Source organism: Rhea pennata, chromosome 2 (genome assembly GCF_028389875.1).
Source record: "Rhea pennata isolate bPtePen1 chromosome 2, bPtePen1.pri, whole genome shotgun sequence".
Lineage (NCBI taxonomy): Eukaryota > Metazoa > Chordata > Aves > Rheiformes > Rheidae > Rhea > Rhea pennata.
The window spans coordinates 33,423,817-33,447,613 of record NC_084664.1 but is presented as its reverse complement, the minus strand read 5'-3'; the positions used below and the strand labels follow the sequence as shown (position 1 = coordinate 33,447,613).

General features: G+C 39.2%; 1 protein-coding gene across 5 annotated transcripts in view; it reads left to right on the top strand.

Annotated features, from left to right (window-relative positions):
* Positions 1–3,995: 3,995 nt before the first annotated feature.
* Positions 3,996–23,797, top strand: part of SNX13 (sorting nexin 13) — a 77,804-nt gene continuing 58,002 nt past the window's right edge. For 4 of the 5 annotated variants that reach the window (XM_062569198.1, XM_062569199.1, XM_062569196.1 and 1 more), the window contains exons 1-2: positions 3,996–4,175; positions 12,774–12,868. In XM_062569198.1, the coding sequence (XP_062425182.1) occupies positions 12,788–12,868 (81 nt within the window). In that variant the 5' untranslated portion in view covers positions 3,996–4,175; positions 12,774–12,787. Of the gene's footprint in view, positions 4,176–12,773; positions 12,869–18,629; positions 18,685–23,797 lie in introns of those variants that run through there. The other variant, XM_062569197.1, reaches the window with a different exon arrangement.

Genomic DNA, 23,797 nt, shown 5'->3' with positions numbered 1-23,797 from the left:
TATTTTTGTCTCTGAGCCTGCCTTTCAACTCAGTGCACTCAGTATGTCTCACTTTCCAAAAATCTTTATCAACTTTGTTTTAGATAGAGAGCCTGTAGGTGCTATCCCTAGCTCCTCTTGCTTTGTTCCCTTGAGATATGTGTCTCTTTTTCAGATTTTAGTGCTACATTTACCCAAAATTTCAGTAAATACCCCGGCATCTCCACCTCCAATCTGCAGTGGGATTTCAAAGTGTGATCTAGACCATTAGACAATTTTCTTTGTTTACAGTCAGTGAAAACTGTGATCAGTTGTAAAGAACACAAAGTAGTTTGGCAATGAGTAGGTTTTCTCTTGTAAATATGAAGTTATTTGCAGTCGTGAGCCTTAAGGCACTACTGTTTCTGCCTCTTCCTAGGCTTTTAAATGAATTAAGCATTCAAATGGGTCTGTGGGGAAAAAAAAATCTGAAATTTTTAAGAAAGGACTGGGTACAGGAATTTTCTGTAACATTTGTATTTGATTAGACTTACACATACTTGCCCTAAAAACCCTCTCTGCAGAGTGCTTACGCCCGTGTTTAAGCGACAGGAAAAATAATGAGTATGCTGTTCTGCCCGGATGAGCACAGTACTAGCATGGCTACATTGTTTCTGGTAGCTAGAGTAGTTCAATCGCAACACTGGTACCAAGCTATAGTATAAAGAATACACAAGGATAAAGTGTAAAGAATATAGCTCTTCTGAATGACTCATCAAGTCTAACAGCATTAGTGTCACTCGAAGATGGTCTCAGAAAAACAAGGGCTCAAGTAATTTTGGCCTACCAAATATCATCGATATTTTATCGATTTTAGTCACTGTCAAAGCTTTGTTTCCAGACCTGCCCATATTTAGTAATTCTGCTCCGCAGAAAAAAAAGAATTTTGCCCATGCACTTACTCAGTTTATTACAAGAATGGGAAGACACAATGCAACTATTTAATGCCTCAGTGAGGACAGCTTGCTTTCCCCGTCCTCCTTTGTGCCACTCCCAGCAGCCTATTTTAACAAGTCCTGGATATCACTCTCTTTCCAAGTGCTGCTTCCTGTTACCTGCTCTCTGTGGTGCTGCCTCTCTTCTGCCTTGAGACTACCTTGGTGTGGCTCTGTTCTTCTTCACTGCCTCCTTCTTGCTGCTGCAGTTACAGTGCCTTTCTCTTTTGAAGTGCAGCTGGTAACCTAGAATTAGAATAATGGCTTGTAATATGAAAAACTATTTTGCATCAATATTAAGTCTACGCTAAAAGGTGTAAAAATAGGGAACAGTTTTGAGTACCACTCTTTGAAGGTTTATTCCAGCAATATAAGAATGGAAGGTGCTTCCCTGACTAGCATGTTGTTATGTTTGCTGAATCCCAAGCGGAAGTGGGGGCAAATTCATATTCAAGTACAAAGTATTTTGTACTTCATCTTAATGACAGAAGAAAATAGCTGTGCTTGTAAAACTACAGAAGTTTGTTTATTTTTTGTGTGGTAGGAGAGAGAGCAGTAAAGAGAAGGGATGAGACATGACCTGGGCTCCAAATTGTGCCAAAGGGTAAAAAGTGCTGCAACCTCTATGGGTAAAGGAAATGTGTTGGAGGAGCTGAGAGGGCTTGTGAATGCTGGTACATGAGAACTTAACATCACGGTAACACCGAGACAGATAAGCTCTGTAAGCTGAGAGTCTCTCTTAAAAATCCATTCCGAAGAGAGTAAAAAAGATCTCTGAAACAAAAATTTTCTTAGGTTCCCCTTGATTGTTTGAAATAGGTACATCAGAATTTGAGAGATTAATGAACTACATCCTACAGTATCATTCTTATTATTCATTCTTAGCCTGTAACCTTTAGAAACACAAAGACCAGTAACTTTTGCATGAGATTATCTCTTCTTTTTGCACACTTAGGATATAGGGACAGATTTGTAATAAGTTTTCAAAGAAGATTATGTCATTACTTATTTTGAAAACTTTATTTGATGTGTTTAAGCATACAAGGTAAAGAAATGCAATACTAACAGACACTGTCTTTTACCAGAACATCATCTTGGTTCAATTACAGGAAAACACAATACCGCTATCATTTTTATATATTCATGAAAATCATGAAACCTGTACATCCTGTTTATCACGTACATCTTATAAGCTCAGTGATTTGTCTTATCAGTGGATTATACCGTGCCTCACCCGGAGAATGCATTTATGACTAAATGACATGGCAAACTGTGGGTGTTTAAGTATTTTGATTCTATTCCTACCCTAGATAAGTATGTATTGACGTGCTCACACTCTGTTTTTACATAGTTACACAACTGATGATTAACTAAGCATTCTGCTCTGTTGTGGCTCCCTTCAGTGTTTCCTTTACCACAGACCTGAGCACAGTGCACTATTTGGCTGAGTGCAGTAAGTGTGACAAAAGCCGTGAACAGAGAACTATAGCTATGTATATGAGTGCCTTCCAAACAAATATCTACAGCATATGTTTTGCTTTTATATCTATATAAATGTCAGGGGACCAAAGCAATGCAATAGAATTGATTTTCACAACTCTCGTTGCTCAGTTTTTTGAACAATTTTTAATTTACTAAGATGGTGAAATGCCACATGCAAGACCACTGCATGACTCTGTTATTGTTAACCATACTGCTAAAAGCACAGTTCTGTGTGCTGTGTCATTTGGATTTTCTGTGAGGGACTGGCTTGAAGAAAAGAATATCGCCAAGCATTCAAAAATATAGACTCAGACACCTTACCTGATACTTTAAAAAATTCAACATTATTTTTTGAAAAGGCCAACAAAGCATTATGAATTCTGAGGGGCTGCTTTTTTTAAAAGTGAGATGCACATGACTAACAGCTGGGTCTTCAACAGTGGGAAAATCAGTTGTATGACTAAAAATGAAACTCATGAATAAAACCAAGTGGGCAATCTTGAACTGCTATTTTACGTTCACTAGGAAAGAAGACTCATCAGCCGTAAGAGTAACCTGTACCTCTCTGCACCTCTACAATTAACAAAGCAGGGCTTTGCTTTTACCTGGGAGGAAAGAAATCCTAAGTTGAAGATGTTTTTTTCTTCACAGTACAATAGTAGTGTTATTTTTATGACTTACTGGTCATTCTCCTTTTGTGTGCAATCTGTTACCAGCAGTGCACAAAATACCACTTTTTCTACTTTCCTAACAAGGTTAACTAGCCTAAGGTTCATAACTTCATAACTTTGAAGCCTGGCAAGAAAAAGGTAAGAAAAGATCAGTGTTTAAGGAAAAGGCAACAAACTGAACAACAAATATTGTCAAATGTCAACATTTATTCAAATATTGACAAGTATCACATCCATTAGTGCTATATAAGACATGCTGCCTGATCAAAAAACGTTTAAGAAAATATTTGAGTTTGCGTCCTCAAAACTGTTCTCTGATGCCAAAGAGCTCAGTGACAAAATACAGCTGGGTAGGGACAGGAAAAACACAGAATTTCACTAGAGATGGGGTTAAGAAAAGCAGCCTCGTGGTTTTGAAGACAACGTTACAAGTTCTGCTCTCCTCAACTTCTCCCTTCGGGCTGGGGAGTCCTTCAGGGCGGTTCGGCTCAGAACAGCTCCCGTTTCACCCGGGAGCGCGGCCCTGAGAGGCACCGACCCGCATAAGCCCGCTGCGGCCCGTCAGAGGCACCCGAGCGCGGCCCGGCCCCGGCGGCCCGCCGCGCCTCCCCGGGCCACCACAGCGGAGCCGCCGGGCGTGACCCTCGCACAGGGCCAAGGGCGCGGGCATGGGCGCCGCGGCCCAGGTACGGAGCGCCGCGGCCGGCACGGCGAGCGAGCCCGGGCCGCGGCCAGCAGAGCGGAGCGGAGGGGAGGGAGCGCGGCCGGCCGGCCCCGGCAGGGGCGGCCCCGCGGCCCGCAGCCCCAATGGGCGGGCGCGCCGGCAGCAGAGCGGCGGCGGCGGCGCACGTAGCTCCGCCAAGATGGCGGCCTCTCCGGACCGAGCTGCGAGGGCGGCCGCGGGGCTGGGGGCCGCGGGCGGCCGCTGAGGGCGGCGGCAGGGAGCTGGCGACGCTCGCCTCGCCTCCCCGCAGCCCGGGGGGGAGTTTTCCGCGCGGCCGCCGGGCCTCGCCATGCTGCGGGGCTAGAGCCGCGGGGACTCCGCAGCGGGGTAATAATGTTAGCAGAGGTAAGAGCCCCCCGCCGGCCTGCGGGAGGGAGCGGCCCGCCGCGCGGGCACAGCGGCAGCCGTGCGCCCGGGGGGCGCTGCCCTCGCCGGGGCCTCCGCGACCCTCCTGGGCAGCGGCCAGCGCGGCGCGGCGCGGCGGGCGGAGGGGCAGCGCGCAGGGCGGCCGCGGGCCCCTGCACGTCCTTCCCCCCTCCGCTCCGCTCCCCTCCCCTCCCGCCCGGCCCTTCCCCGCCGTGAGGACGGCGAGCGGCGGCCGGGGCGAGCCGCCGCCGGGAGGCCGCGGTGCCGCCCCGCCGGCGCGGGCGGAGTTGCCGGTGAAAACCCGCGGCTGGGAGGCGCGGCTCGGCGCCGGGCCTCGCCGGGAGGGTCTCCGCGGCCCCGCCGCGCCGGGTCCCGCCGCGCCTCCGCCCACGGGGCGCGCGGCGGAGCCTCCTCGAGCCTTTGTGGCAGCCGCTTCCTCAGGGGGCTTGAACGCGCCGCCGCGGCCGCTGGAGTCTCCGGCCGTGGGTAATCGATACAAGTTATCTGTTCACCCCCGCCCCCTTCCCCCGTACCGTGTCCAAAAGCGGCTGGACCGACGTGTAGGCGTGAGGTAAATACTGCGTGTGCGAGGCTCTGTACGGAGCAGAAGTGGCCGCTGTACCAAAGGTTGCGCTCTCACGCAGGGAACGGTCCTGTGCGCCGGCTTCTGCGGCCGAGGCTGCCCCCGTACTTGGTGTCCTCCGTGAAAACCGATTGGTTTTTCTGTTTTATGGTCCCTCGGAAAGGTGTCTCCCTTACAGATACTTCTCTAATGTGATGGTGATTGTATCACCTGTTTTATAGTGTTTTATAATTTATCATCCTACCCTGCAGTAACAGGTAATTGGTCAAAATTTAAATTATCCTCAATCTTATGCATGTTATAGAAAAAAGGCTTGTTTTCTGACGCCTGGAAAACTTAGCATGGCTTCCTTGGATGATAGTTTACAAAAAGTATACTAAAGCTCTTAATTTGCATCATATTAAAGTTTCTGGGTGTTAGTTCTCTGGTGTGATGAGCTATCATATTCCCCTGGTAGGGTAAAATTTGCCAAGTGAGTTAAACCTATGAAAATACATGTTGTACTTTCACATGCGAAGTATTTGGTGGGCGATCGGGGTTAATGATCGGCATTAAATAGTGTTGGTAAGTGTTGTGATGCATAGACACTGGTCGTAGTAATTTAAGTTATTTTAGGATGACCTAGAACATTCTGGGTCAGTGCCTCATACTTAACTGTTCTGTTTGAGGATGGCTGCGAGTGCCTATTCCAAAAAGGCTTCATGGAAAATTTTTGTCTAATGGTACTGCTATTGCAGTGTGGATGAAACTTGTTCTGCAGACTTCTTAAGGTAAAACTTCAAGGCTCATCAAAAGAGTTTCTGCTCATAATTACCAGTCGTGATTATACAGCCTTAATGCCTGGAGGACTGGATTCTGACGTTCTTTACTTCTAGTTCCTGTATATAAAATGTTTGTACGCGAGGAGTTTCAGGATGAAGTATTCCAGGTTTCCCCTCTGCCAAGCAGATAACTTCTTAAATTTTGGAGGAGGCAAGCATAGATCTTATTTTAGTTGCATAAGAATCTCATTGGTAGATACCAAACAGATACTGTTTTTTCTTATTTACCTACCTAGCAAAGACTCTTCCATAATTTTGCATCTTTTGTTGTGGCCATTGAAACTTTCTTTTTACAATCTTGTTCGTCAGATTTATGGTACCTCGCTTGCTTTTTGAGATCCGATGTGGCCTGTTTCCACGTGGCTTACTGAGCACACAGGATTGACTTCCTTTTCTGATCAAGCCATGATGGACATAAGTTGCACTTGTGTTTCTTGTGTTGTCAGATTTACTGTCTTCCCCAGTCCTGACTGTTATGCAGTGACAACTGTACTGCTATGACTATAGCTAGGCAGTTGGTCTTTTAGAACTGTAGTTTGTGCTGATGAATATTATATTCTGATAGGAACAAACATTAAATAGGATTTAAGTGGGACTTAGCCTACAAATAAGCTTTAAAACAAGTTTGAATTTGACAACCTGTGTTGTCAAAGTTTGCAGCCTATATGTCCTCTATGGAAGTGTAACCTTTAGAAAAAGCAAAGTAGCTGTTCCAAAGCTTTTTGTTTATTTGGCCCAGTTGTACATTAAACAGTTTAGGATTCCTGCTTAGTGATGACTTCCCTCAGAATTTATTGGTGGCTAAATTTACTGGCAAATTCATTCATTCTCTGCCTACGAAGAGAATATTTTGTTGCAGTTAATAGTTACACACAGTTGAGAAGCTTTCTGAACCTTGACAAAATAGGAAAACCTATTGTCTATAACTAAAAAATGAGATGTAGAAAAACAAGCTCTTATGTATTGAAATTTCTTGTTATTACATCCAGTCAAGATAACTCACTAACTACAGGTAGTATTTCCTTTTAGTTAAATAAACTACTACTTTATATATATATATATAAAAATATAGCAGGATTTTTTTTATTAAATTTTGATAGCTACTAACCAATGAGAACTATTTTTGAGAAAAACCAAACTAATCAGCTTGATCTTGAGAATAAAAGTTGATATAGCAGCTCTTTTCATCTTGCTTTGGAATAATAATGAATTTGCCTTACTAAAACAGGAGCACATTACAATTTATATGTTAGACTGACTTGGAAAGGCTCAGGACAAAGCTAACTGTTCTATATGCTATGGTATTGTTAATTTTTCTGTTGCTTGATACACAGTTATGAATGATCACTCTGATAGTTCGGACATGTGAAGCATAATTTGCTAGTAGAGGCAACTTTGAGTGTGTAGAGTTAGCTGGGCTGCAGAAATAAATTAGCTTTCTGTCCTTTTGTGAAACTTCTGTGCTGGGGCTTTGCCTTGATGCTAGTGTTTGGCTAGCCTAGTTCTAGGTAGAGGTTCAGCTATAAGCCCTTGGGAGGTAAAATCTTCTCTCTTTTAATATAGTCTCTAAACCAGGTCTGCCCTGCTGGCTGTTGGTCTGCTTTGGGTCCCTAGTTGTTGCTATCATGGAGCTATACAGTTCTGTAGCTTGTCAGTTAAAAATAGTTAAGGAAGAGTAAAATTAGGAAAGTAACAGTAATAAAAATACCGGGAAGAAACAATGTTGTGTTTTTAAATATTTTACTAACTATAGTAAAAGGTAGTGTCTGAACTGTCAGGACTATTCGTACAGTATATAATCAGGCCTAAACTACTTAGGTGGTACGCAGAGGTCTGCAACAATTACAAAGTGTCAGTCTGTGTAAATTCTCAAAATAATGTGGAGAGTCTTAAGCTAAAAAAAAATAGTAAAAAAAAAAAAAAAAGTAATAGCTTGTCTGGCTGGGTAGCTGATGGAGTTTAAATGGTGATTTCCTATGTCTGCTAGTGCTCTAGGAAATTATCTCTTGTTTTGTTTAAATATGTTTGTCCCTCTCTCCCCACCCTTGCAAAGATGACAAAGCATGTTTTCTTGTGAACTAACATTAGGAGAGCTGCTATTATTAGAAACAAGAAACTATTGGCAACACTTAAAGAATTAACATTTTGAAGTGCCATTAGCACCTTTCAGTATAGCTTGCCCAAGTGTACCAATTATGGATCAATAGAAAAATCAGTTATAATTGGCATTTTCTGTTAGCTGAAAGAGAAAGTTTGAGAAGTATAAGGGATCATGATGGTAGGCTTCATTGCTTGCTCTTTGTTTTGTTTTAGTCTTTCTTTTTTTCCATAAATCTCTGATTTTTGAATTGAGGAAATGAAGCATATTTTTATGTTGTAAATGCATTTTAACATTTTTTTAACAAGAATTCTCTACAGTATTACAGCTTAAAATGATGGTGGAATAAATGTCAATATATGTGGATTGTTTTATTTAATAAGAGGTAGCATAGATGGTAGGTATGTTCAGGTAGGGGACTCCTTTAATGATGGTAATGTATTTTGCAAATGTATCAGTTTATCCAGTTACAGTTCAGAAATCTGTCAGATGCTTTATTCTTGTTCTGCAGAAGAAGTAACTGTAAAATTCTCAGAGGTTTGAGCTAGATTTCTGAAGAATTTATAGTGTTGTTTGACTCCGTGTTTTCTATACTGGAGGGAATTTGATATTAATTTTACAGTGAAATGATTGAGCAGAGCAAACATTATTCTTGTATTTAGACCCTTGGAATTTTACAAATGTTTAAAACATCCTACAAAACTTGAATTGTTTTTTTTTCAAGTGAGACTCCCTAAAAATCTAGGGATTTTCCTGCAACAGAATACAATTTGACCGTACTAGTTAGTTCAGTAGTATTTCATTTTGAAGCCATTTTACCAGTGGATCTTAAATGTCTTGAGTCCTGCTGCTTTGTATTTTTTTCTTAAGACACTAAGCACAAGATTTGGTAAGTTTATTACAGTGAGTGATAACATGACCTAATTTCAAGTTCACAGGTACATGTTGTCTGTAGTGTTGATGTATAAACTACTTGTTTCACTATTGCTTCTCAGTTGGATACACATTTAGAGTTTTGATTCAAAGGGGAGGGGAGGAGCTACATATATTTTCTGTCCAAAAATGTTCATGAATTTGAGAGGTGGTTTACTTTGAAGAGTATTAGTTGCTTATCTGCATCTATGCTTTTGTTATAGTTCTCCCCTTCCACTCCCCCCATCTGTTCCTCTGCCATTCTTCCCTCAATCCCATGATTCGGGGACGAATGGGATGATCTGAGTTCTATTTTATTCAAATCTGATTGTGTCATACTGCTATTATTTCATAAATATGTCTGTTGTTCAGTGTATTTTTGCAATTCTAAGGAATAACTCTGCTCCCCACTTCCGTGGGTGCCTTATAAGGCAATGTAAGTTAGGTTCTCTCTTGTGATATAAGGGAATGAACTTGAGCAGGAAGTTTGAATTGCTACATATCCTGTAGGATACTCTGCATTTCCACTCTTCCTGCTGATATTGTCAGGCAAGGACCAAGTAGAAAATACTCTAATTGTACATTATCAAATTCTTATTACAGCTGACCAACTAATTATGAAACAGTGCCTCAGACTTCAGATAATTTCTCTCGTAGCTCTTCATCAGTACGGAAAACAAAGGGAAAGAACTTGTCTAATTCTCACTGTCATCCTATATTTAGAATTTGGCAGTTTAGACTGTGAGGATGAGTTAAGCCTGGTGGTATATATTTTTTAGAAAATACGTATTCAACCTTTATTTTAGAATGAACAATTACTTTGAAGCTTTGCTGATTGTAAAAGTGATCTTGGAACTGGTTGAAATAGAGACATGATGAAGCCTTGCTCGTTGCCATATTGCTATTCTAAGAACTGCTGCTGCAGATTGAGCAGAGATGTCTCTGATTAGTTTTGGATTCCTTCTTCTTTGTGAGGCCTGAAACCTATTAACTTAAACCTTTTTATTCCATTTCCTTATAACTTAAATTTTCATATTTATTTTTTTCTATTCATAGTTTTCCTAAATTTTGTAACATTTTATAATGTATCATCTTACTTTTCTGAAGCATATGTAATGATTTTTATAATGTTTTGAAAGTAACATAATCAGTAATACTGATATGTTCCTTATTTGTGCTTGAATCTGGAATACCTGTTTTTTGGTATACTGTTGTTTCTAAAATGGTATACTGAGCAGTTTTCCAGCATATTTTGGAATATTTGTCAGAGTGATAAATTTAATTTTCAATGCTGAAATGCATATGTGGTTGAGGTAGCTAACTACCTTTAGCATACTTTGAAAAAAATAGTCTTTATAGTGTTCTATATACTCTTAACAAGTACTTCTGCTCATAGTGCTAGCAATTGAAATTTCATTAACTTAAAGTAAAATTTGGTATTGTGAAAGTCTTACATCCTGTGATTTAAAATCTCAAGAATTACAGATTTAATCGTACCTAAAAACATTCAAATGAAAATTATTTATTTGTTATGGATCTTACTGCTTATATATAAATTAAAAATTCTTGTAGGTGAAAAACCAAATTGTTTTGTGTGAATATAATTTTCAGTATTTTGATAAGAAAGTATTTCTTTACAATCTTAGTCTGCTAGGAAAATAAGGCTTTAAATAAAGTTTTCATACTAATCCTAGTCTTCCCTTTCATAGTCAAGATTCTTCTTTCTAAATTGATTATGCTGCTGTAGTTGTGTTAAGCCTAATTAACTTCTACTATATGTGCACATGCATTTTGAGGCTTTTTTACTTGTGGTATACTTCTACAGGGATAAAGCAAAACAATTGTGCTGTTGCTATTGTGTGGAGTAGCATATACAAGTTAGTTTATAGACGCCTTTACCTTACTGTCTGAGTGGTTCCTTGTTTATCACTTGCCTTTCTCATGTGTTTCGTTCCTCTTTATTTTTTTTCCCCTCTATATCTTTGTTTTCCTGCTGATGTAACTGGGTAAATCATGTATTTTCTTCTTAGATATCCTGCATGTATAGAGGAATAATAGGCACTAAGATTGCCATTTCACATCGGACCTAACTGAATCTGGTTTGGGCTGTTACTAAAGGACTCCCAGTCCCACCAGTCCCAGTCCCCCTCTTTTGTTTCAGGTCTAGCAGCTAAACAGCAACCACATGAGAAATTGTTTCATCTTGGTGAACCAGCCTCTTTCTAGAGAGGGCAAAGGCTGGGAACCAGGATAAGTTACCAAATCAGTGGCTGTGTGACCCAGTCTGAGAGAAGTGCACAATGCTTTCTTGCATTTACTGCTGATTAGATCTAAAATGAATCAATGTGCAAAATAATTCCTGCTCTTTTGAAAACAGGGAACTTCCCTCCTTTTGTGACTTCAGAATATGTCTGTGCTTCTAGAAAAAATTAGGAGTGAAGTTAGCTAGATTCACTTTGCTTAGGAGTTTTTTGGTCTTGATGTTGTTGAACAAGTGAAAGGGATTAAGGTTTTTAGTTTTTTTTGTCTACCTGAGAGCTGGATACTCGAATGACTTGAATAAATTTGTCTATACAACTGTTGATTGTCACTCTGTGATCTTGAAATACTAATGATGAGTTTCTTCTTCTTTTTTTTTCCCCCCAACTGCATCAAAATCTATTGGAAATATTCCATACTCTGATCTTGGAAATGCTTGTTTGAGAATGAAATGTTCCACTGAGTTTATAGAACTATTCCTCTGTGTAAATTTTATTTGCAGATGTTTCTTTTTCTCCGTGGCTTCCATTGAAGAATGATATGCTGTCCTTTGCTCTCTGTGTGCACCCCCAGTGTTGCAGTGGGCAGGCAGCAGTATATGCCCAATGGGGTCATCCAGGAAGTGGTTGTTATAGTACTTCCAAACCCAGATTGTGCTCAGTAGAGGAGAGGAAGACTTCTAAGGCCAAAAAGTGCATCAAGGATACTCAACAGAGCTAACAGGCTCCTGGCTTATGTAGGGGCCGGATGGATGGCACCTTGGAAGAGATTATAGGAGGCTCCTCCCTACTTAAACATACATGTTTCCTTCTGAGCTACATAGTGCAGCTCTTGTCAGTAGTGTTATGTAGCAAGTCACTTGAACCAAGGCCTGTGAAATTTCGTAAGGGTTGTAGTGGCATCAAACAAAATGTTTTTTCCAATTATAATGTTGAGGAAAAATCAAAAGCACACAGAGGACCAGGAGAGGGAGAGACAGAATAACCATTCTTTCCCAAAATTGTTGACGAAACAGATGTCACTTGTAAGTGAGTGGGTGAAGCAGACAAGTCTTGAGGATTGAAGGAGGGATTGGGAAAGGAGATATTAAACACACAAGGCAGAAAGCCTGAGAACACTTAATCACTTTTCTCCTTTACCCTTCCCAGATATTTGGCATATTTGTGATCCTTGTTAATAAAGGAATAAGTAATACCCTTCATGTACATGCCATACTAGGAGCTTCAGCTACTCACAGAGGGCATCGAAGGCTGTACCTACAGCTGCCAAAGAAACTGGTCCTTGCTGTTTTAGTCTGGTTGGAGAGAGAATGTCTGCTCTTGCAGAACAGGTACTCTTGATTCAGAAGGTGTTGAGGACTGAGTAAAATCTGTATGCAGGGCTTGCAACCTTCCTGTGAAACAGCCAAATGCAAGTTTGACTTCCATTCTACATTTGGTAAGGCCATGATAGCTAGGCATGGACTCATTGGCTTGGATAGAGGCTGAGGGCCACAGGAATAAAGAATGCATCATCTTCCAGGAGCACACCTCAGTGCCGCTAATGGTCCTGTTTAGAAGAAAGCTACCAGCTTTTACTTTGAGTCTGAGGGCAGAAGAGTAGAAAACATGTCATGAGTCTGTTTGATGGGACCTGCTGAGATGTCAAATATTGTAACCCATTAGGTCTGTGTAACCGCTATGTGTGTGTAGCCCTTGTGATTTATGTAGCTATAGCTGTTCTTTACTGGGCTGTGCACCTGATGGGAATGTTGATTCTGTCAGTAGCTGGGAAACCTATAGAAAGCAGAGACCTGGATGACTTTGTCAGTGTCCCTGCATATTATTCCAAAGGAAGAGGACCTGGAGCATGAGTTCAACCACTGTTTTGCCCATTCCAAGCCTGGTTGGTTACTTGTTTTCCAGGACTCTGCAAAGTGATGAACGCTTGTCTGGAAAGAGGGATGTTGTCGTCAGACTTAATGCAATCATTGAAAAGTCACGTTGCCAGCCCACAGAAGGTAGGTTCTGTGATGCCTGTCTGCATCTGCAAATTCTATATCTGTTGTTGGTTGTCTCATGTCAGGGAAAGGGAGGTCTGGAAGGCAGACTCACGGTGTCTTCCAAGAACTGCTGTAGCTATTCACCCCATGTACTTTGGGTGGTCAGGCAGCAAACAATGACGTGTTATGTGGAAATGACCCGAGCAGATAAGAAAGTTTCTGTGTATGATGTCTTGCATGAGTATATTTTTGTGTGTGCTTACATACTATAATCACCTTTGTAGAACAGAAAAAAGCACTCTTTTAGCAGGGTCTTATAGCCGTGGAAGGAGAGGCTAGTAAGATAAGTTTCTTCCATGTGATTTCAAACCACATGCGGAAGTAGACCTGTCTATCGCAGGAGACCAGACTAAACTGGTTTTGTAGTAACCTCCCCTGTGCTGCTTACAGTGGAGATGTATGGATCCTTGGCATTACCTGCTTTGACGCACTGATTTGTTTCTGTTGTGCCATATTTCTTGTTAACATAGGCATAACCAAGATAAAGCTGACCGCGATGCTCTCAGAGCCATCTTTTTATGTAATTTTTGTGAAGAAACAAAGACTGTCTCAGGACTTTTGTGACATGAAATTCATCTGCGTAGTCAGAACTAATGACAATGTATAGATGGGTGTTGGGAGACTTTCCTTCAAAATTTTTATTGTGACAGAAAATAGAATATATATATTTAGGAACATTTTAGAAGTGTTTTGACTATCTTAATCACCATAAAATACTTTCAAAGTATGTAAATTCTTAAGGTAAAGACAGGAAAGTAAAAATATAAATAGTATATTTTAGTATGGCTGAAGGTGTTCTGGAAAATATTAAATGGTAGCAAGCTTAGTAGAATTTCTTAATACAGAATACTATCTCCTATCTAAGAGTAAGCGGGATGGTGATGGATGACTAGTTGTCATATCACCTGTATAGGGAAGAAATTTGGATATTTACTTACAGACAAAGTGTCTCTGCAGTGAATCATTGTGCGGGTAGGTCATTTTTTTCTGTTTGCCTTAAATTACAGTATTCATATCAAATAAGCGGACATGTTCAACCTATTGAACAACTTCATTTGCTAATCATATCACGAGCAGATGTTTATGTTACATGATTGGACATGTATCAGTGTCATCTATCTTATGATGGGGAGGATAAGTTTAAAAAGGAAAAAAAGTTGTGTAACCTGACATGCCCATGAGTTCTTGTGTGTTGATTATGTGTATTTATTTTAGTTAACTGACAGCATCTTTGGAAGTGGCAAGTGACAGATGAGGGTTCAGGGCAGCTTGTGAGCTATAACTGCTCCATTGGTTACTGCACTAAGATGCTGATTCCTTAGCCCCTACAAGGAAAGAGAAGGATATTTGCCTTTAGTGTAAGATACAAGTCTGTAAGAAAAAACATTTTCTGCCTTTCATCTGTAAGCACAAAGTGAGAGAAATTTTACTTAACTCTTAAATAAGGACATTTTTGCCCTACTCAGATTTTTTTTTTTTTTTTTGGGGGGGGGGGCAGGTACTATCCAGTCTACCAAGAATTAAGCATTAGTACTTAATGTAAAAATCACAGACCTTTTCCAGTATTGCACATTACTGAATAATTTGGTGACACTGAACTATTCTTTTTCTCTTACTTCATTTTTTACAGCTGGATGATACTCCGTCCAGAAAAACAGTTGTAAAGGAACTGGAGGTTTTGATGATTACCCAGCTTTGTAAAGGCTTTTATCATTCTGTTTTCACAGTTATTTTAATTTGTCTTCATCCAGTAAACATGTTTCATAGAAATTTTGGTCTTGTTAGAGTTCCGATGTGATCTCAGAGGCTGCTGGGAATTTGTAGTGAAATAGTAGTAGTATCAAGATTGCTGGTTTTTTTTTCCTAACTGGAAAAAACCAACATTTTAAAAACTATGGTAAGTTTAAACTTAAGAAGGAAAGAGTGGAATAACATCCCAACCTTGAGAAGAAGATTCTTGTGTTCTGTCAGTGGAATTAAGTTTATTTTTAAAAATGCACTGTACTTACAACTTGTAATCTATTCATTATCTTGCTACTGGAAACTTGGCTTCTTGGTGGTGCATGCTGTGATCTTCTTTGAAGTGCCTTCTTACATCTATTTCATTTTGTAATTTAATTATCATACTAGTTAAAAAGCACTGCATACTTTAAAAAGGGGGAAAAATTGGGGAACTCTCAGTGAATTTTTGAGAACGGAAGTTAGACATTGTGAAGGGGAACTCATTGCATGCAGAAATCCAAACCGAAACTAGATTCATGCTACTGGCACTGATTATTTTCTTATTTGTTATAATAAAAAAATCCCCAAACCTCAAAGTATGCTCCTTCTCTGGAGATCTTCAAGGCCCGCCTGGATGCAACCCTGTCTAACATGATCTGGGTGACCCTGCTGAGCAGGGAGGTTGGACTAGATGATCTCCAGATGTCCCTTCCAACCTTACTGATTCTATGATTCGATGAATGTGATAATCAAATCCTTAAGTTTAGGCTGTAGATGCCTATTATTGTGTTGGTGGTAGATGTGTAGGAGACTACTGTTCTTCCTTCTTTATTTCTAAAGATGAAGGTGAACTGAGGGGTAGAGTATGGAGATATATATATATATGTGTGTGTGTATATGTACACACACACATACACACATTTTTATATAATTTATTACTTCACAGTCACAAAAATGGGAGTCAGGAATATTAATTAGGAGCATCAGTTGACTCTTTAATATTCCCCTTGTGGCAGGTATAGCCAGTACATGGCTTTAAAACCTGGATGTATTTAGTTCTCGCACAAAATCCCTTGTGATGGGATTGGGTACCATACATAAATTTCCAGAGGTATTTGTATCAGGATTGATAGTACACATATCTAGTAATACCAATATGATCCAGCCAGGATTGAGTATATCATCTTATTTGTGTTAAATTGGTCAAAATATACAATTTTCATGACAGTTGTGAGATGAGATAATACTTGTCTTAGCATAAAGTTATTTGGGGGTGAATTAAATTTTGTTTTATTAAGTGGGCTAGACATCTTGAATCTAGTAGGATGAACTTTATATTGTCTAGTAAAATTATGTCATAGAATCATAGGGTCATATGGGAAGGAGCTTTTGGAGGCCATTCAGTCCAACACCTTGCACAACGCAGGTCTGGTTAACTTAGTTTGCTTAAGGGCTTGCCTAGTCGAGTTTTGAATATCTCTAAGGATGGAGATTCTACAACCTGTTTGAGCATCTGTTCCAGAATTTGACTACACTCCAGTAGAAATATTTTTGTTTGCAGCCTCTCCTCACAGGATATCTGCTGTAGTCCCCTGGCCAACTTGGTGGCCCTCCCCTGGATCCACTCCATGTCGATGTCTGTCTTGTAACAGGGAGCCTAAAACTGAACATAGTGCTCCAGATGTAGGCTCCAAAGTCCAAATAGAGCGGAAGAATCAACTCCCCTGGATCTGCTGGTTACACTCTTGCTGATACAGTCCAGGGTGCTGCCGCTGTTCTTTGCTGCAAGAGCACCCTGCTGATGTATGTTCAAGTATTGTTCACTGGGACCTCTAGGTCCTTCTGTTGAGCAGCTTCCCTGACAGTTGGCCCCAGCCTGTATTGTTGCATGGAGTTATTCCACTTCTGATGTAAGACTACATTTGTTTTTTTCTTACTCCAGCTTGTCCAGATCCCTCTGAACGGTAGCCCTGCCCTCCAGCATATTGAACACTTTCCCCAGTTTGGTGTGTTACGCCAGTTTACCGAGAATGTGTTCTGTTCTGTCATCCAGATTATTAATGAAGTCATTAAACACTGTTAGTCCCTATATTGAGCCCCGATGCTCCCCACTATTTAGTGGCTGCTGGTTGAACTTTGCACCACTGTTGATACTTCTCTAACAGTCCAGTCAATTTTACACCAACCTTATCTGTGCCCTTATCCAGCCCATATCTCATGAATTGCGTGATAAGGAAACTATGGGATACTGTGTCAAAGGCCTTGATAAATGCAAGGTGTACAACATCGAGAGCCCTCCCCTTGTCCTCAGCAGTAGTTTCTCATCATGGAAAGAATCAGGTTGGTCAGGTGTGATTTGCCTTTGGTAAATCCATGATTGTTGCTCCCAGTCAACTTCTTGTCTTTCATGTGTTGAGAAATGGCTTCTAAGATTTGCTTCATAATCTTCCTGGGAACTGAGGTGAGGCTGACTGGCCTCTGATTACCTTCTTGCCCTTCCTGAAGGTGCCTTTATGCTGCTAATACACTTCGAGAAATCTCTTCTGTTGCTGTTTAATTCCAGCTGAGCTTCAGCTGTCTTTACTCCATTCCTTAATATAGGTTACAGTATACCTGTAGTCAGGGTGCAGTTGGATATAACAGCAGAGCAGCTAAGAAGCTCAAAGTAGTTTTTCTTTCTCAGCAGTGATGTTTATAGTTTTCCTCCATTGTAATAAAGAAAAAAGGACTTTTTTACTGTCTGGGAGGTGGATAAGGTGGATCATGTGATCTTTTAATCACATGATTTCACTTAACAAAATAATCCCATGAAGAGATGTGACACAAATAACTACATTTAGAGATAACAACCTGGACTACCAGGGACAATGTAGAAATTAGTTTTCTTTTTCATTGAGTGTATCTATTTCTGGAGAAATCCTTCTAGCAATTATGATAGATAATGTGCATTATCTTCTTTCACTTTTATTCCTTTACGTTTATAACCTGACCTAATAAGGCAATTAGAATATCTTTTTATATTTAGCCTAGACTTAGATAAAACTTCTAAAGTTATGTTGCTAACTTAATATTTTAAAATAACTTTCTCCTAGATGAGGAGAGTTCTTTCTCTGGAAATCTTAAATTAGGTACTACTTAAAAATAAACAGAAAAGCCCAGTAAGTACTGCCATATAAAGACTGCATCCAAGGGGTTTTCACCTTTAAGTTAGATGTGAAAATGAATATTGTGTTTCAGAGGACTCTGAAAGTTGTGCTGCAGGTAGCAAATAATAGATTTAAAATAATAGCAGACTTGTTAATGAAATGAACATACCTTTCATGTAGCTATTTTTAGAGTCTACAAAAGCCAGGGTACTAAAAGATTATTCAGAAATTATGACTACATCTTTCAACAGTAAACTTAAAGTACTGGAGTAACTGTATCTGTATGTGTGCTATACAATTTTAAATTACAATAAAGTGTGCTTCCTGGAAATAAGTCATTAAAATATGTGGTTTATCAGCCTTCTATTTAAAAAAAACTTATTTTATAAAGAGCCTGCTTGAGAATATCTATTTGTTTATAGATATGTCTATCAATATTTGATTTGTTTTTTTCCCTAAACTCTAAGTTGTACTTAGTGTGATCACTGAATTACTCAAATCATTGGAGCAACTCAGGTGGCTTTCACATGTGAGTTATGGTTGCTTGACAATCAAAAAAAAAAAAAAAAAAACGCAGCTATAAGAGATAGAAGTTTTATTTTGCAGTTCTTAATAGTTTAGTATGTCTGCCTCCCATGTTATAGTTCCAATGGGTCTTAAATGCATCTGTGATATATGCTTCTATGTCTTAGAAGGGTATCTTGATGGTGGCTATTACATATGTAGAATAAGGTTTTCTTTCTTTGGAATTTAACACTGTCACTTTACTAATGTAAGCTAGTACGTAGTATGGCCACACTGTTAAAGAAACTGAGAAATCATCATCTGAAAAATCATTTCAGAATTTATAAGGGAGGAGCATGTCTTGGAGGAGACAAGTGAATCTCTGTTGCACAGAGGAGGATGGTAAGTAATCTGAACTTGATTTCTCTTTCTATAGTGTAACTTATCATGCCTTATCCTAATCTGTTGGGTTCCACTCTACCAGCTCATTTCCATCTGTTCTCTGATGCTAGCAGTAGTACTCCTGCAATCATACTGTGAACTGGATTGTAAAACTGGCAGGTCCAGATTCATCTGGCAGTAAAATAAATAAAGTAAAATAAAAAAGAACAGTTATTTTCAGCTGGATCAGTTCTGTGATAACATTCAGCATGTGGCCACACATCTAGTTCTGGAAAACCCAGGGTCAGAGAATCAGGGAATGCATGCTCTTTCCCTTTCCTCGGCTCTTCATCTTTCAGGAGCAGCATTGAAGTTATGCCAAATTAGCCACATTACAGACAACATTAACCTGGCATACGTTAATAAAGAAGCGGAGGAAAAGACAGAAAATGCTGTTCTGGAAGCCTTACTCATTTTTAAAAAAATTATTTTCATGTAGCAATTGTTGAGAAATTCTGTTATCTTCGTAAGAGATACTTGTTGCTTTTTAAGTAAAATAATTGTTGATTGTCTGAACTGTTACAATTCATCTCTCTCTACTTTCTCCCTTTTCCTCTCTTATGATATAAGAAAGGATAAGAATTGGCTGCCTTTCAGCGGTTGGCCATACGCTGTGCTGTTTATATATGTATTTTTTTATTAGTAGGTATAAACTGATGTGGATAATGGAATAAACTGGGCAGTTTAGTGGAGATTTGAGTTCAGCAGCTGCCTATTGCTTGTCAGAGGCTATGTAGTTGAAGTTATTACTAATGTGTACCATAAGCTCCAAACTAATGAAATTTTATCTTCAGAAAGCATAGCTGTTAAATTATGAAGAAAACATTTTAAAGACATGCTTTATGTGACTTTCTGTGATAGCCCTGAGCTCTGCCTGCAAGTTTTCAGGTAGATAGGATATGAAGAGATGGTCTGCTAGAGCTGATTCTTATGGCAAGAGGCTGATTTAATGCATTATTGTTGAGAGAAATCTTGAGAATCTTAACAGATGCAAATTGTAGCAGAAACAGAATTAATACATCTTTGAATTCCTTTAGTAGGATCAGATTTCTTTAGGACTGAAAAAAAGAAAACACTGTTGAAATGAACTTTGAAGTAACTCCTTGCTGGGAAGTTAGGAAAGAAGGCAAAAAGTCTAAATGTTGATTAGCCATAGATCAAGAACAAAATATGCAGTAACATGGTTTCTTCACTAGAGAACATGTCACACCGTTATTTTTAAAGATTTAAGAAAACAAAGATTCTTGAGGCTTCCTCCACTCTCCTTCTCGGAATAAAAGCAGTAGCAAAACCTGAAATAGATGTAATCCATTTATCCAGAGGCTGAATGTAGGATGGTTCTAGTATTGTATAAGCTTATTCCTTTGGCTTGAATTCAAGCTTGAGTTGGAAGGATTATTCTTTTTTCTCACATAAAGGGGTAGAATGTAGTAAAGGCGATCCAAAATGATGTGATTCTTCTTGTCTGTGTTCTGTACTTTTGACTTGCATCTAAGTTAGTTTATCAGTGTGGATTGTTATAAAGTTAAAGGATTACTTGTTTAAATTAAGTTAAAAATGACTTAAAGTATGTCTCTCATCCTCTTGATAGCACATGTGGGGCATGGTTGTGGATTTCAGTTGCTGGCACTGTTAGATTTAGAAAATTAACTGAAACTGGTTGTATCTCCTGTTCCCACTCTTATTTCCAAGGTGTTCAAGTGCTGCTTCTAAACGTGACCAAAATTCCATACCCTTTTAAATTAGGGTACAATTCATAGTTAGGGTTTTAATTCAAGCATGTGGTCAGAAAGTGCACATCTGTGGAGACAGTGTCTGTCTGTCTATGTGTGTCTTTTATTTTTTTCCTCCTAGTTAGATACTTATTCCACTTACAAAATAATTTACGTAAAATGAAATTTCCTTTCTCATTCTGTTGGTTCTACTGCACAATAAAAAAGTTATTAGTGCTGTTAGGAAAAATAAAGGACTGTTCAATTTATTAGCAAATAAAAAAAACTTCTGTAATTTCATATTGTCATCAGTAATGCTGACAGAGCACATGCAAAAAAAGGAAAAAAGCTGGACCCTTGACTCCCAGGCTGAGTTCATAGTCTGGTTTTTTGCAAGCAAAGTTTGACATTGAAAATATTTACCATTTCTGACGGTGCAATAACTAGTGTTAGTCAGAAGATGGTTCTTTTTCTTCATCAGCTTTATTGCACAAACTGATTATATCAGACTGTAGTTTTGCCATTTTTATCTTAATAATATGAATATAGCACACAGTCCATTTCTATTTCAGTAATAGATTTTGTTGGTCTGTATTAGGATGAAAACTGAAGTTGATGTAAAATGTACAAAGTAGGTTCCAAACTTTTTATGGTAAACTAAAAGTACAGTATGTGTGCACTTCATGAATATATTAAAATGTATTTTTTAATAAAGATTCATATTTTTAAAAATGAGCTTATGAATTGTAGAAACAATTCATATCCTAAAGCCACAAGTTACTACCTGTCCATACTAGCTTTGTCAGACTAGTTTATGTAAGTGTGAGGGAGAGTAGGGGAAAATGATCTTGAAAGCTTTTCTATCTTGAGCAGTGTGAGAAGCAACAGCAAAATCCAAGCTAAATACGGTTAGACATTATTGCTCTTAGATTAATCCAATTGTTAGTCTATTAAACCATTTGACATACAAAGCATCTATCTGTTGAGCAACGAAGGGTGAGATGAGGTAGAGAGAGGACAGATGGATTCTTATGTAGCGATTTTCAGCCTGTGTGACCAGGAGGGATCAACAGGAATACTGCAGTTATTCAGAAGGAATTGTCTTAATGTCTTAAACTTGACATCCAAAATAATTGCTTAATGCTTTTTATTTAAAAGATGATTAGCTTATATTTATATCCTTCAGTATTTTAGACTTATTTTGGAAAAAAAATCTAGATCAATAAAAGCCAAATAGACTATATAAAATTTCTTTTTTTCTTAAAAAAGAATTTTGAAGCATTTTCTCGTGAGTGTTGCAATAAATTGTTTTATAGACTCACTGCAACTTTTTTATGCAGTCTGAGATAGGAATGGATCTTAGGATTTGATTTTTGCCTCATCTTTTGGAGGGAAAGAGAGAAAAGTGTGGAAGGAAAGGAAGGAAGAAGAGGTTAAAAGAGCAGACCGTTAATGATGCTAGGAATTTAGGATATGCAGAACTGTTTCTGAAACTCCACTTGATATAGCTTTCACTTGATCACTATAACTTTGGCATATAATAAGAATGTAACAACAAAGATGATGATAGTTTATTTCACACTTGTTAAATATTTCTCCTAGCAGTGTAACATAACAGTTTGACTGTAGATGAAATTGTTACTCCAGTTAATACAGTGTTCTAATTCTGCCTGTCATACTAGTGAAGACAGTAATTTGTATCCTAAAATAATGTTCCTAATGACTTGACAAAAATGACACTTGCCTTAATTGTAGAAAGGTATATAGGTGAGCAAATGCCATTTACACTCAAAATTGGAAGTCAAATTAAAAGGCAGACGTGGAATTAACAGAAAATTAAACTTGACATCTGTATATGTAATCATTGACTTTTTTTTTAATGTGAGCTCACAGGTAGCATTAAGTATGTTTGGCAAAACACAGTATTTGGGGGAAAAAATATTTACACTACTCAGATGTTACAATAGTTTGCTTATCAGTGTCTAGTTAGAGAAACGTCAGCCAATGCCGTTGTTTAAATATTAGTGGAGAAACATAATTAGATGTACACAGAGAAAGAACTGTGGGTAAAGAAGCATGTTTTTGTCTTTAAATCACACCATTTCCGTGAGCTGATTATTCTGTCGCAACCACTGCATTTGAAAACAATCACAAATGACTCATCAGAAGGTGTACAGGCCTTTCGGATGGCTATAAGATTTAAGGTGAATTCTACTGCAGTTTTGAGACTGACAAGTCGATGATTCCAGAGTCCAGCCTTTTAATCTTAATGTTGTGCTTTACCCCACCCCTCCATAAGGACCCTGTCACCAAATGTGAAAACGCAATTTGTGTGTGTGTGTAGGTATAAACATGAGGAGAGCCAAGCACTGGGAACAGGTGGGATTGGAGTGGGAGTGAAGTATCATGCAGGGTGAAACAAGGAGGAGAAGGTTGTCCACTGCTTAGTGGCAAAGGGGAAGAGAAGAAGTGAAGTATCTAGAGGCTGGTTATCTTAAAGAGCAGTATTTTACTTCAAACTAGAAACAGTTATGCATCTCTTGGTGGCAGTTGCAAACCAAGATTGGCAGCATCAGTTCAAATCCAAACAGAGCAGGGCTATGCTTACCTCAGAGAATCTTGCTGGTGAAAGCTCTGCCAAGGGTGAGCGTTTTGGTTAAGGATGGGACAAGGCAAAGCTCTGAGAGCTCATCAGCTGGATTAAGTGAACAAGAAACCTATTGAAACTACTTCCAAGTATAGTAATATATAGATACATTTGTTGCTGGGTTAACTCATTGCTGTGGTTGTGATTGTTGGTACATCGAATCCTTGCAAAGTTGCCATGGATTTACCTGCAAAATGGTCTAGCTAATTCATAACTAGTAATTCATAATATGGAAACCTACATGCATACTTAATTATAGTGTGACTTTTCTTTGCTTGGACTGTTGATTTAAGATTGTCTGGCCTTAGTACATAGTTTATAGGCTGTGGATGTTGTGGATTTACATAAGCGCTCACTTGAGTGGCCATGGTGAGTCGTGTGGTAAATCTGAGCTCCGCACTCGTAGAAGTAACTGCGCAGGAGGGACTATCAAAATCCTGCTGTGATCCTTTGATCAGAAAGCAGGAGTCAAAGAAAGAGAAAGCTATGTAAACTTCTTTATGTACTACTCTTAGTAGCTGACTGCATACCTGGCAAAAATTTTCAGTGAGAAAATTGGACAAAGCTTGATTGAGGGGACAAAAAAAATTAGCAGATGTTACTGAGATGGGCTAATGTTTGGTGACCTGTAGGAGGTGTCAAGCTTGTGTGCCCCTTCTAGCTGATAAGAGTATTCAGTGTGCTGCTTGGACCTGTAGCTAGCCCTTCCCTGCAG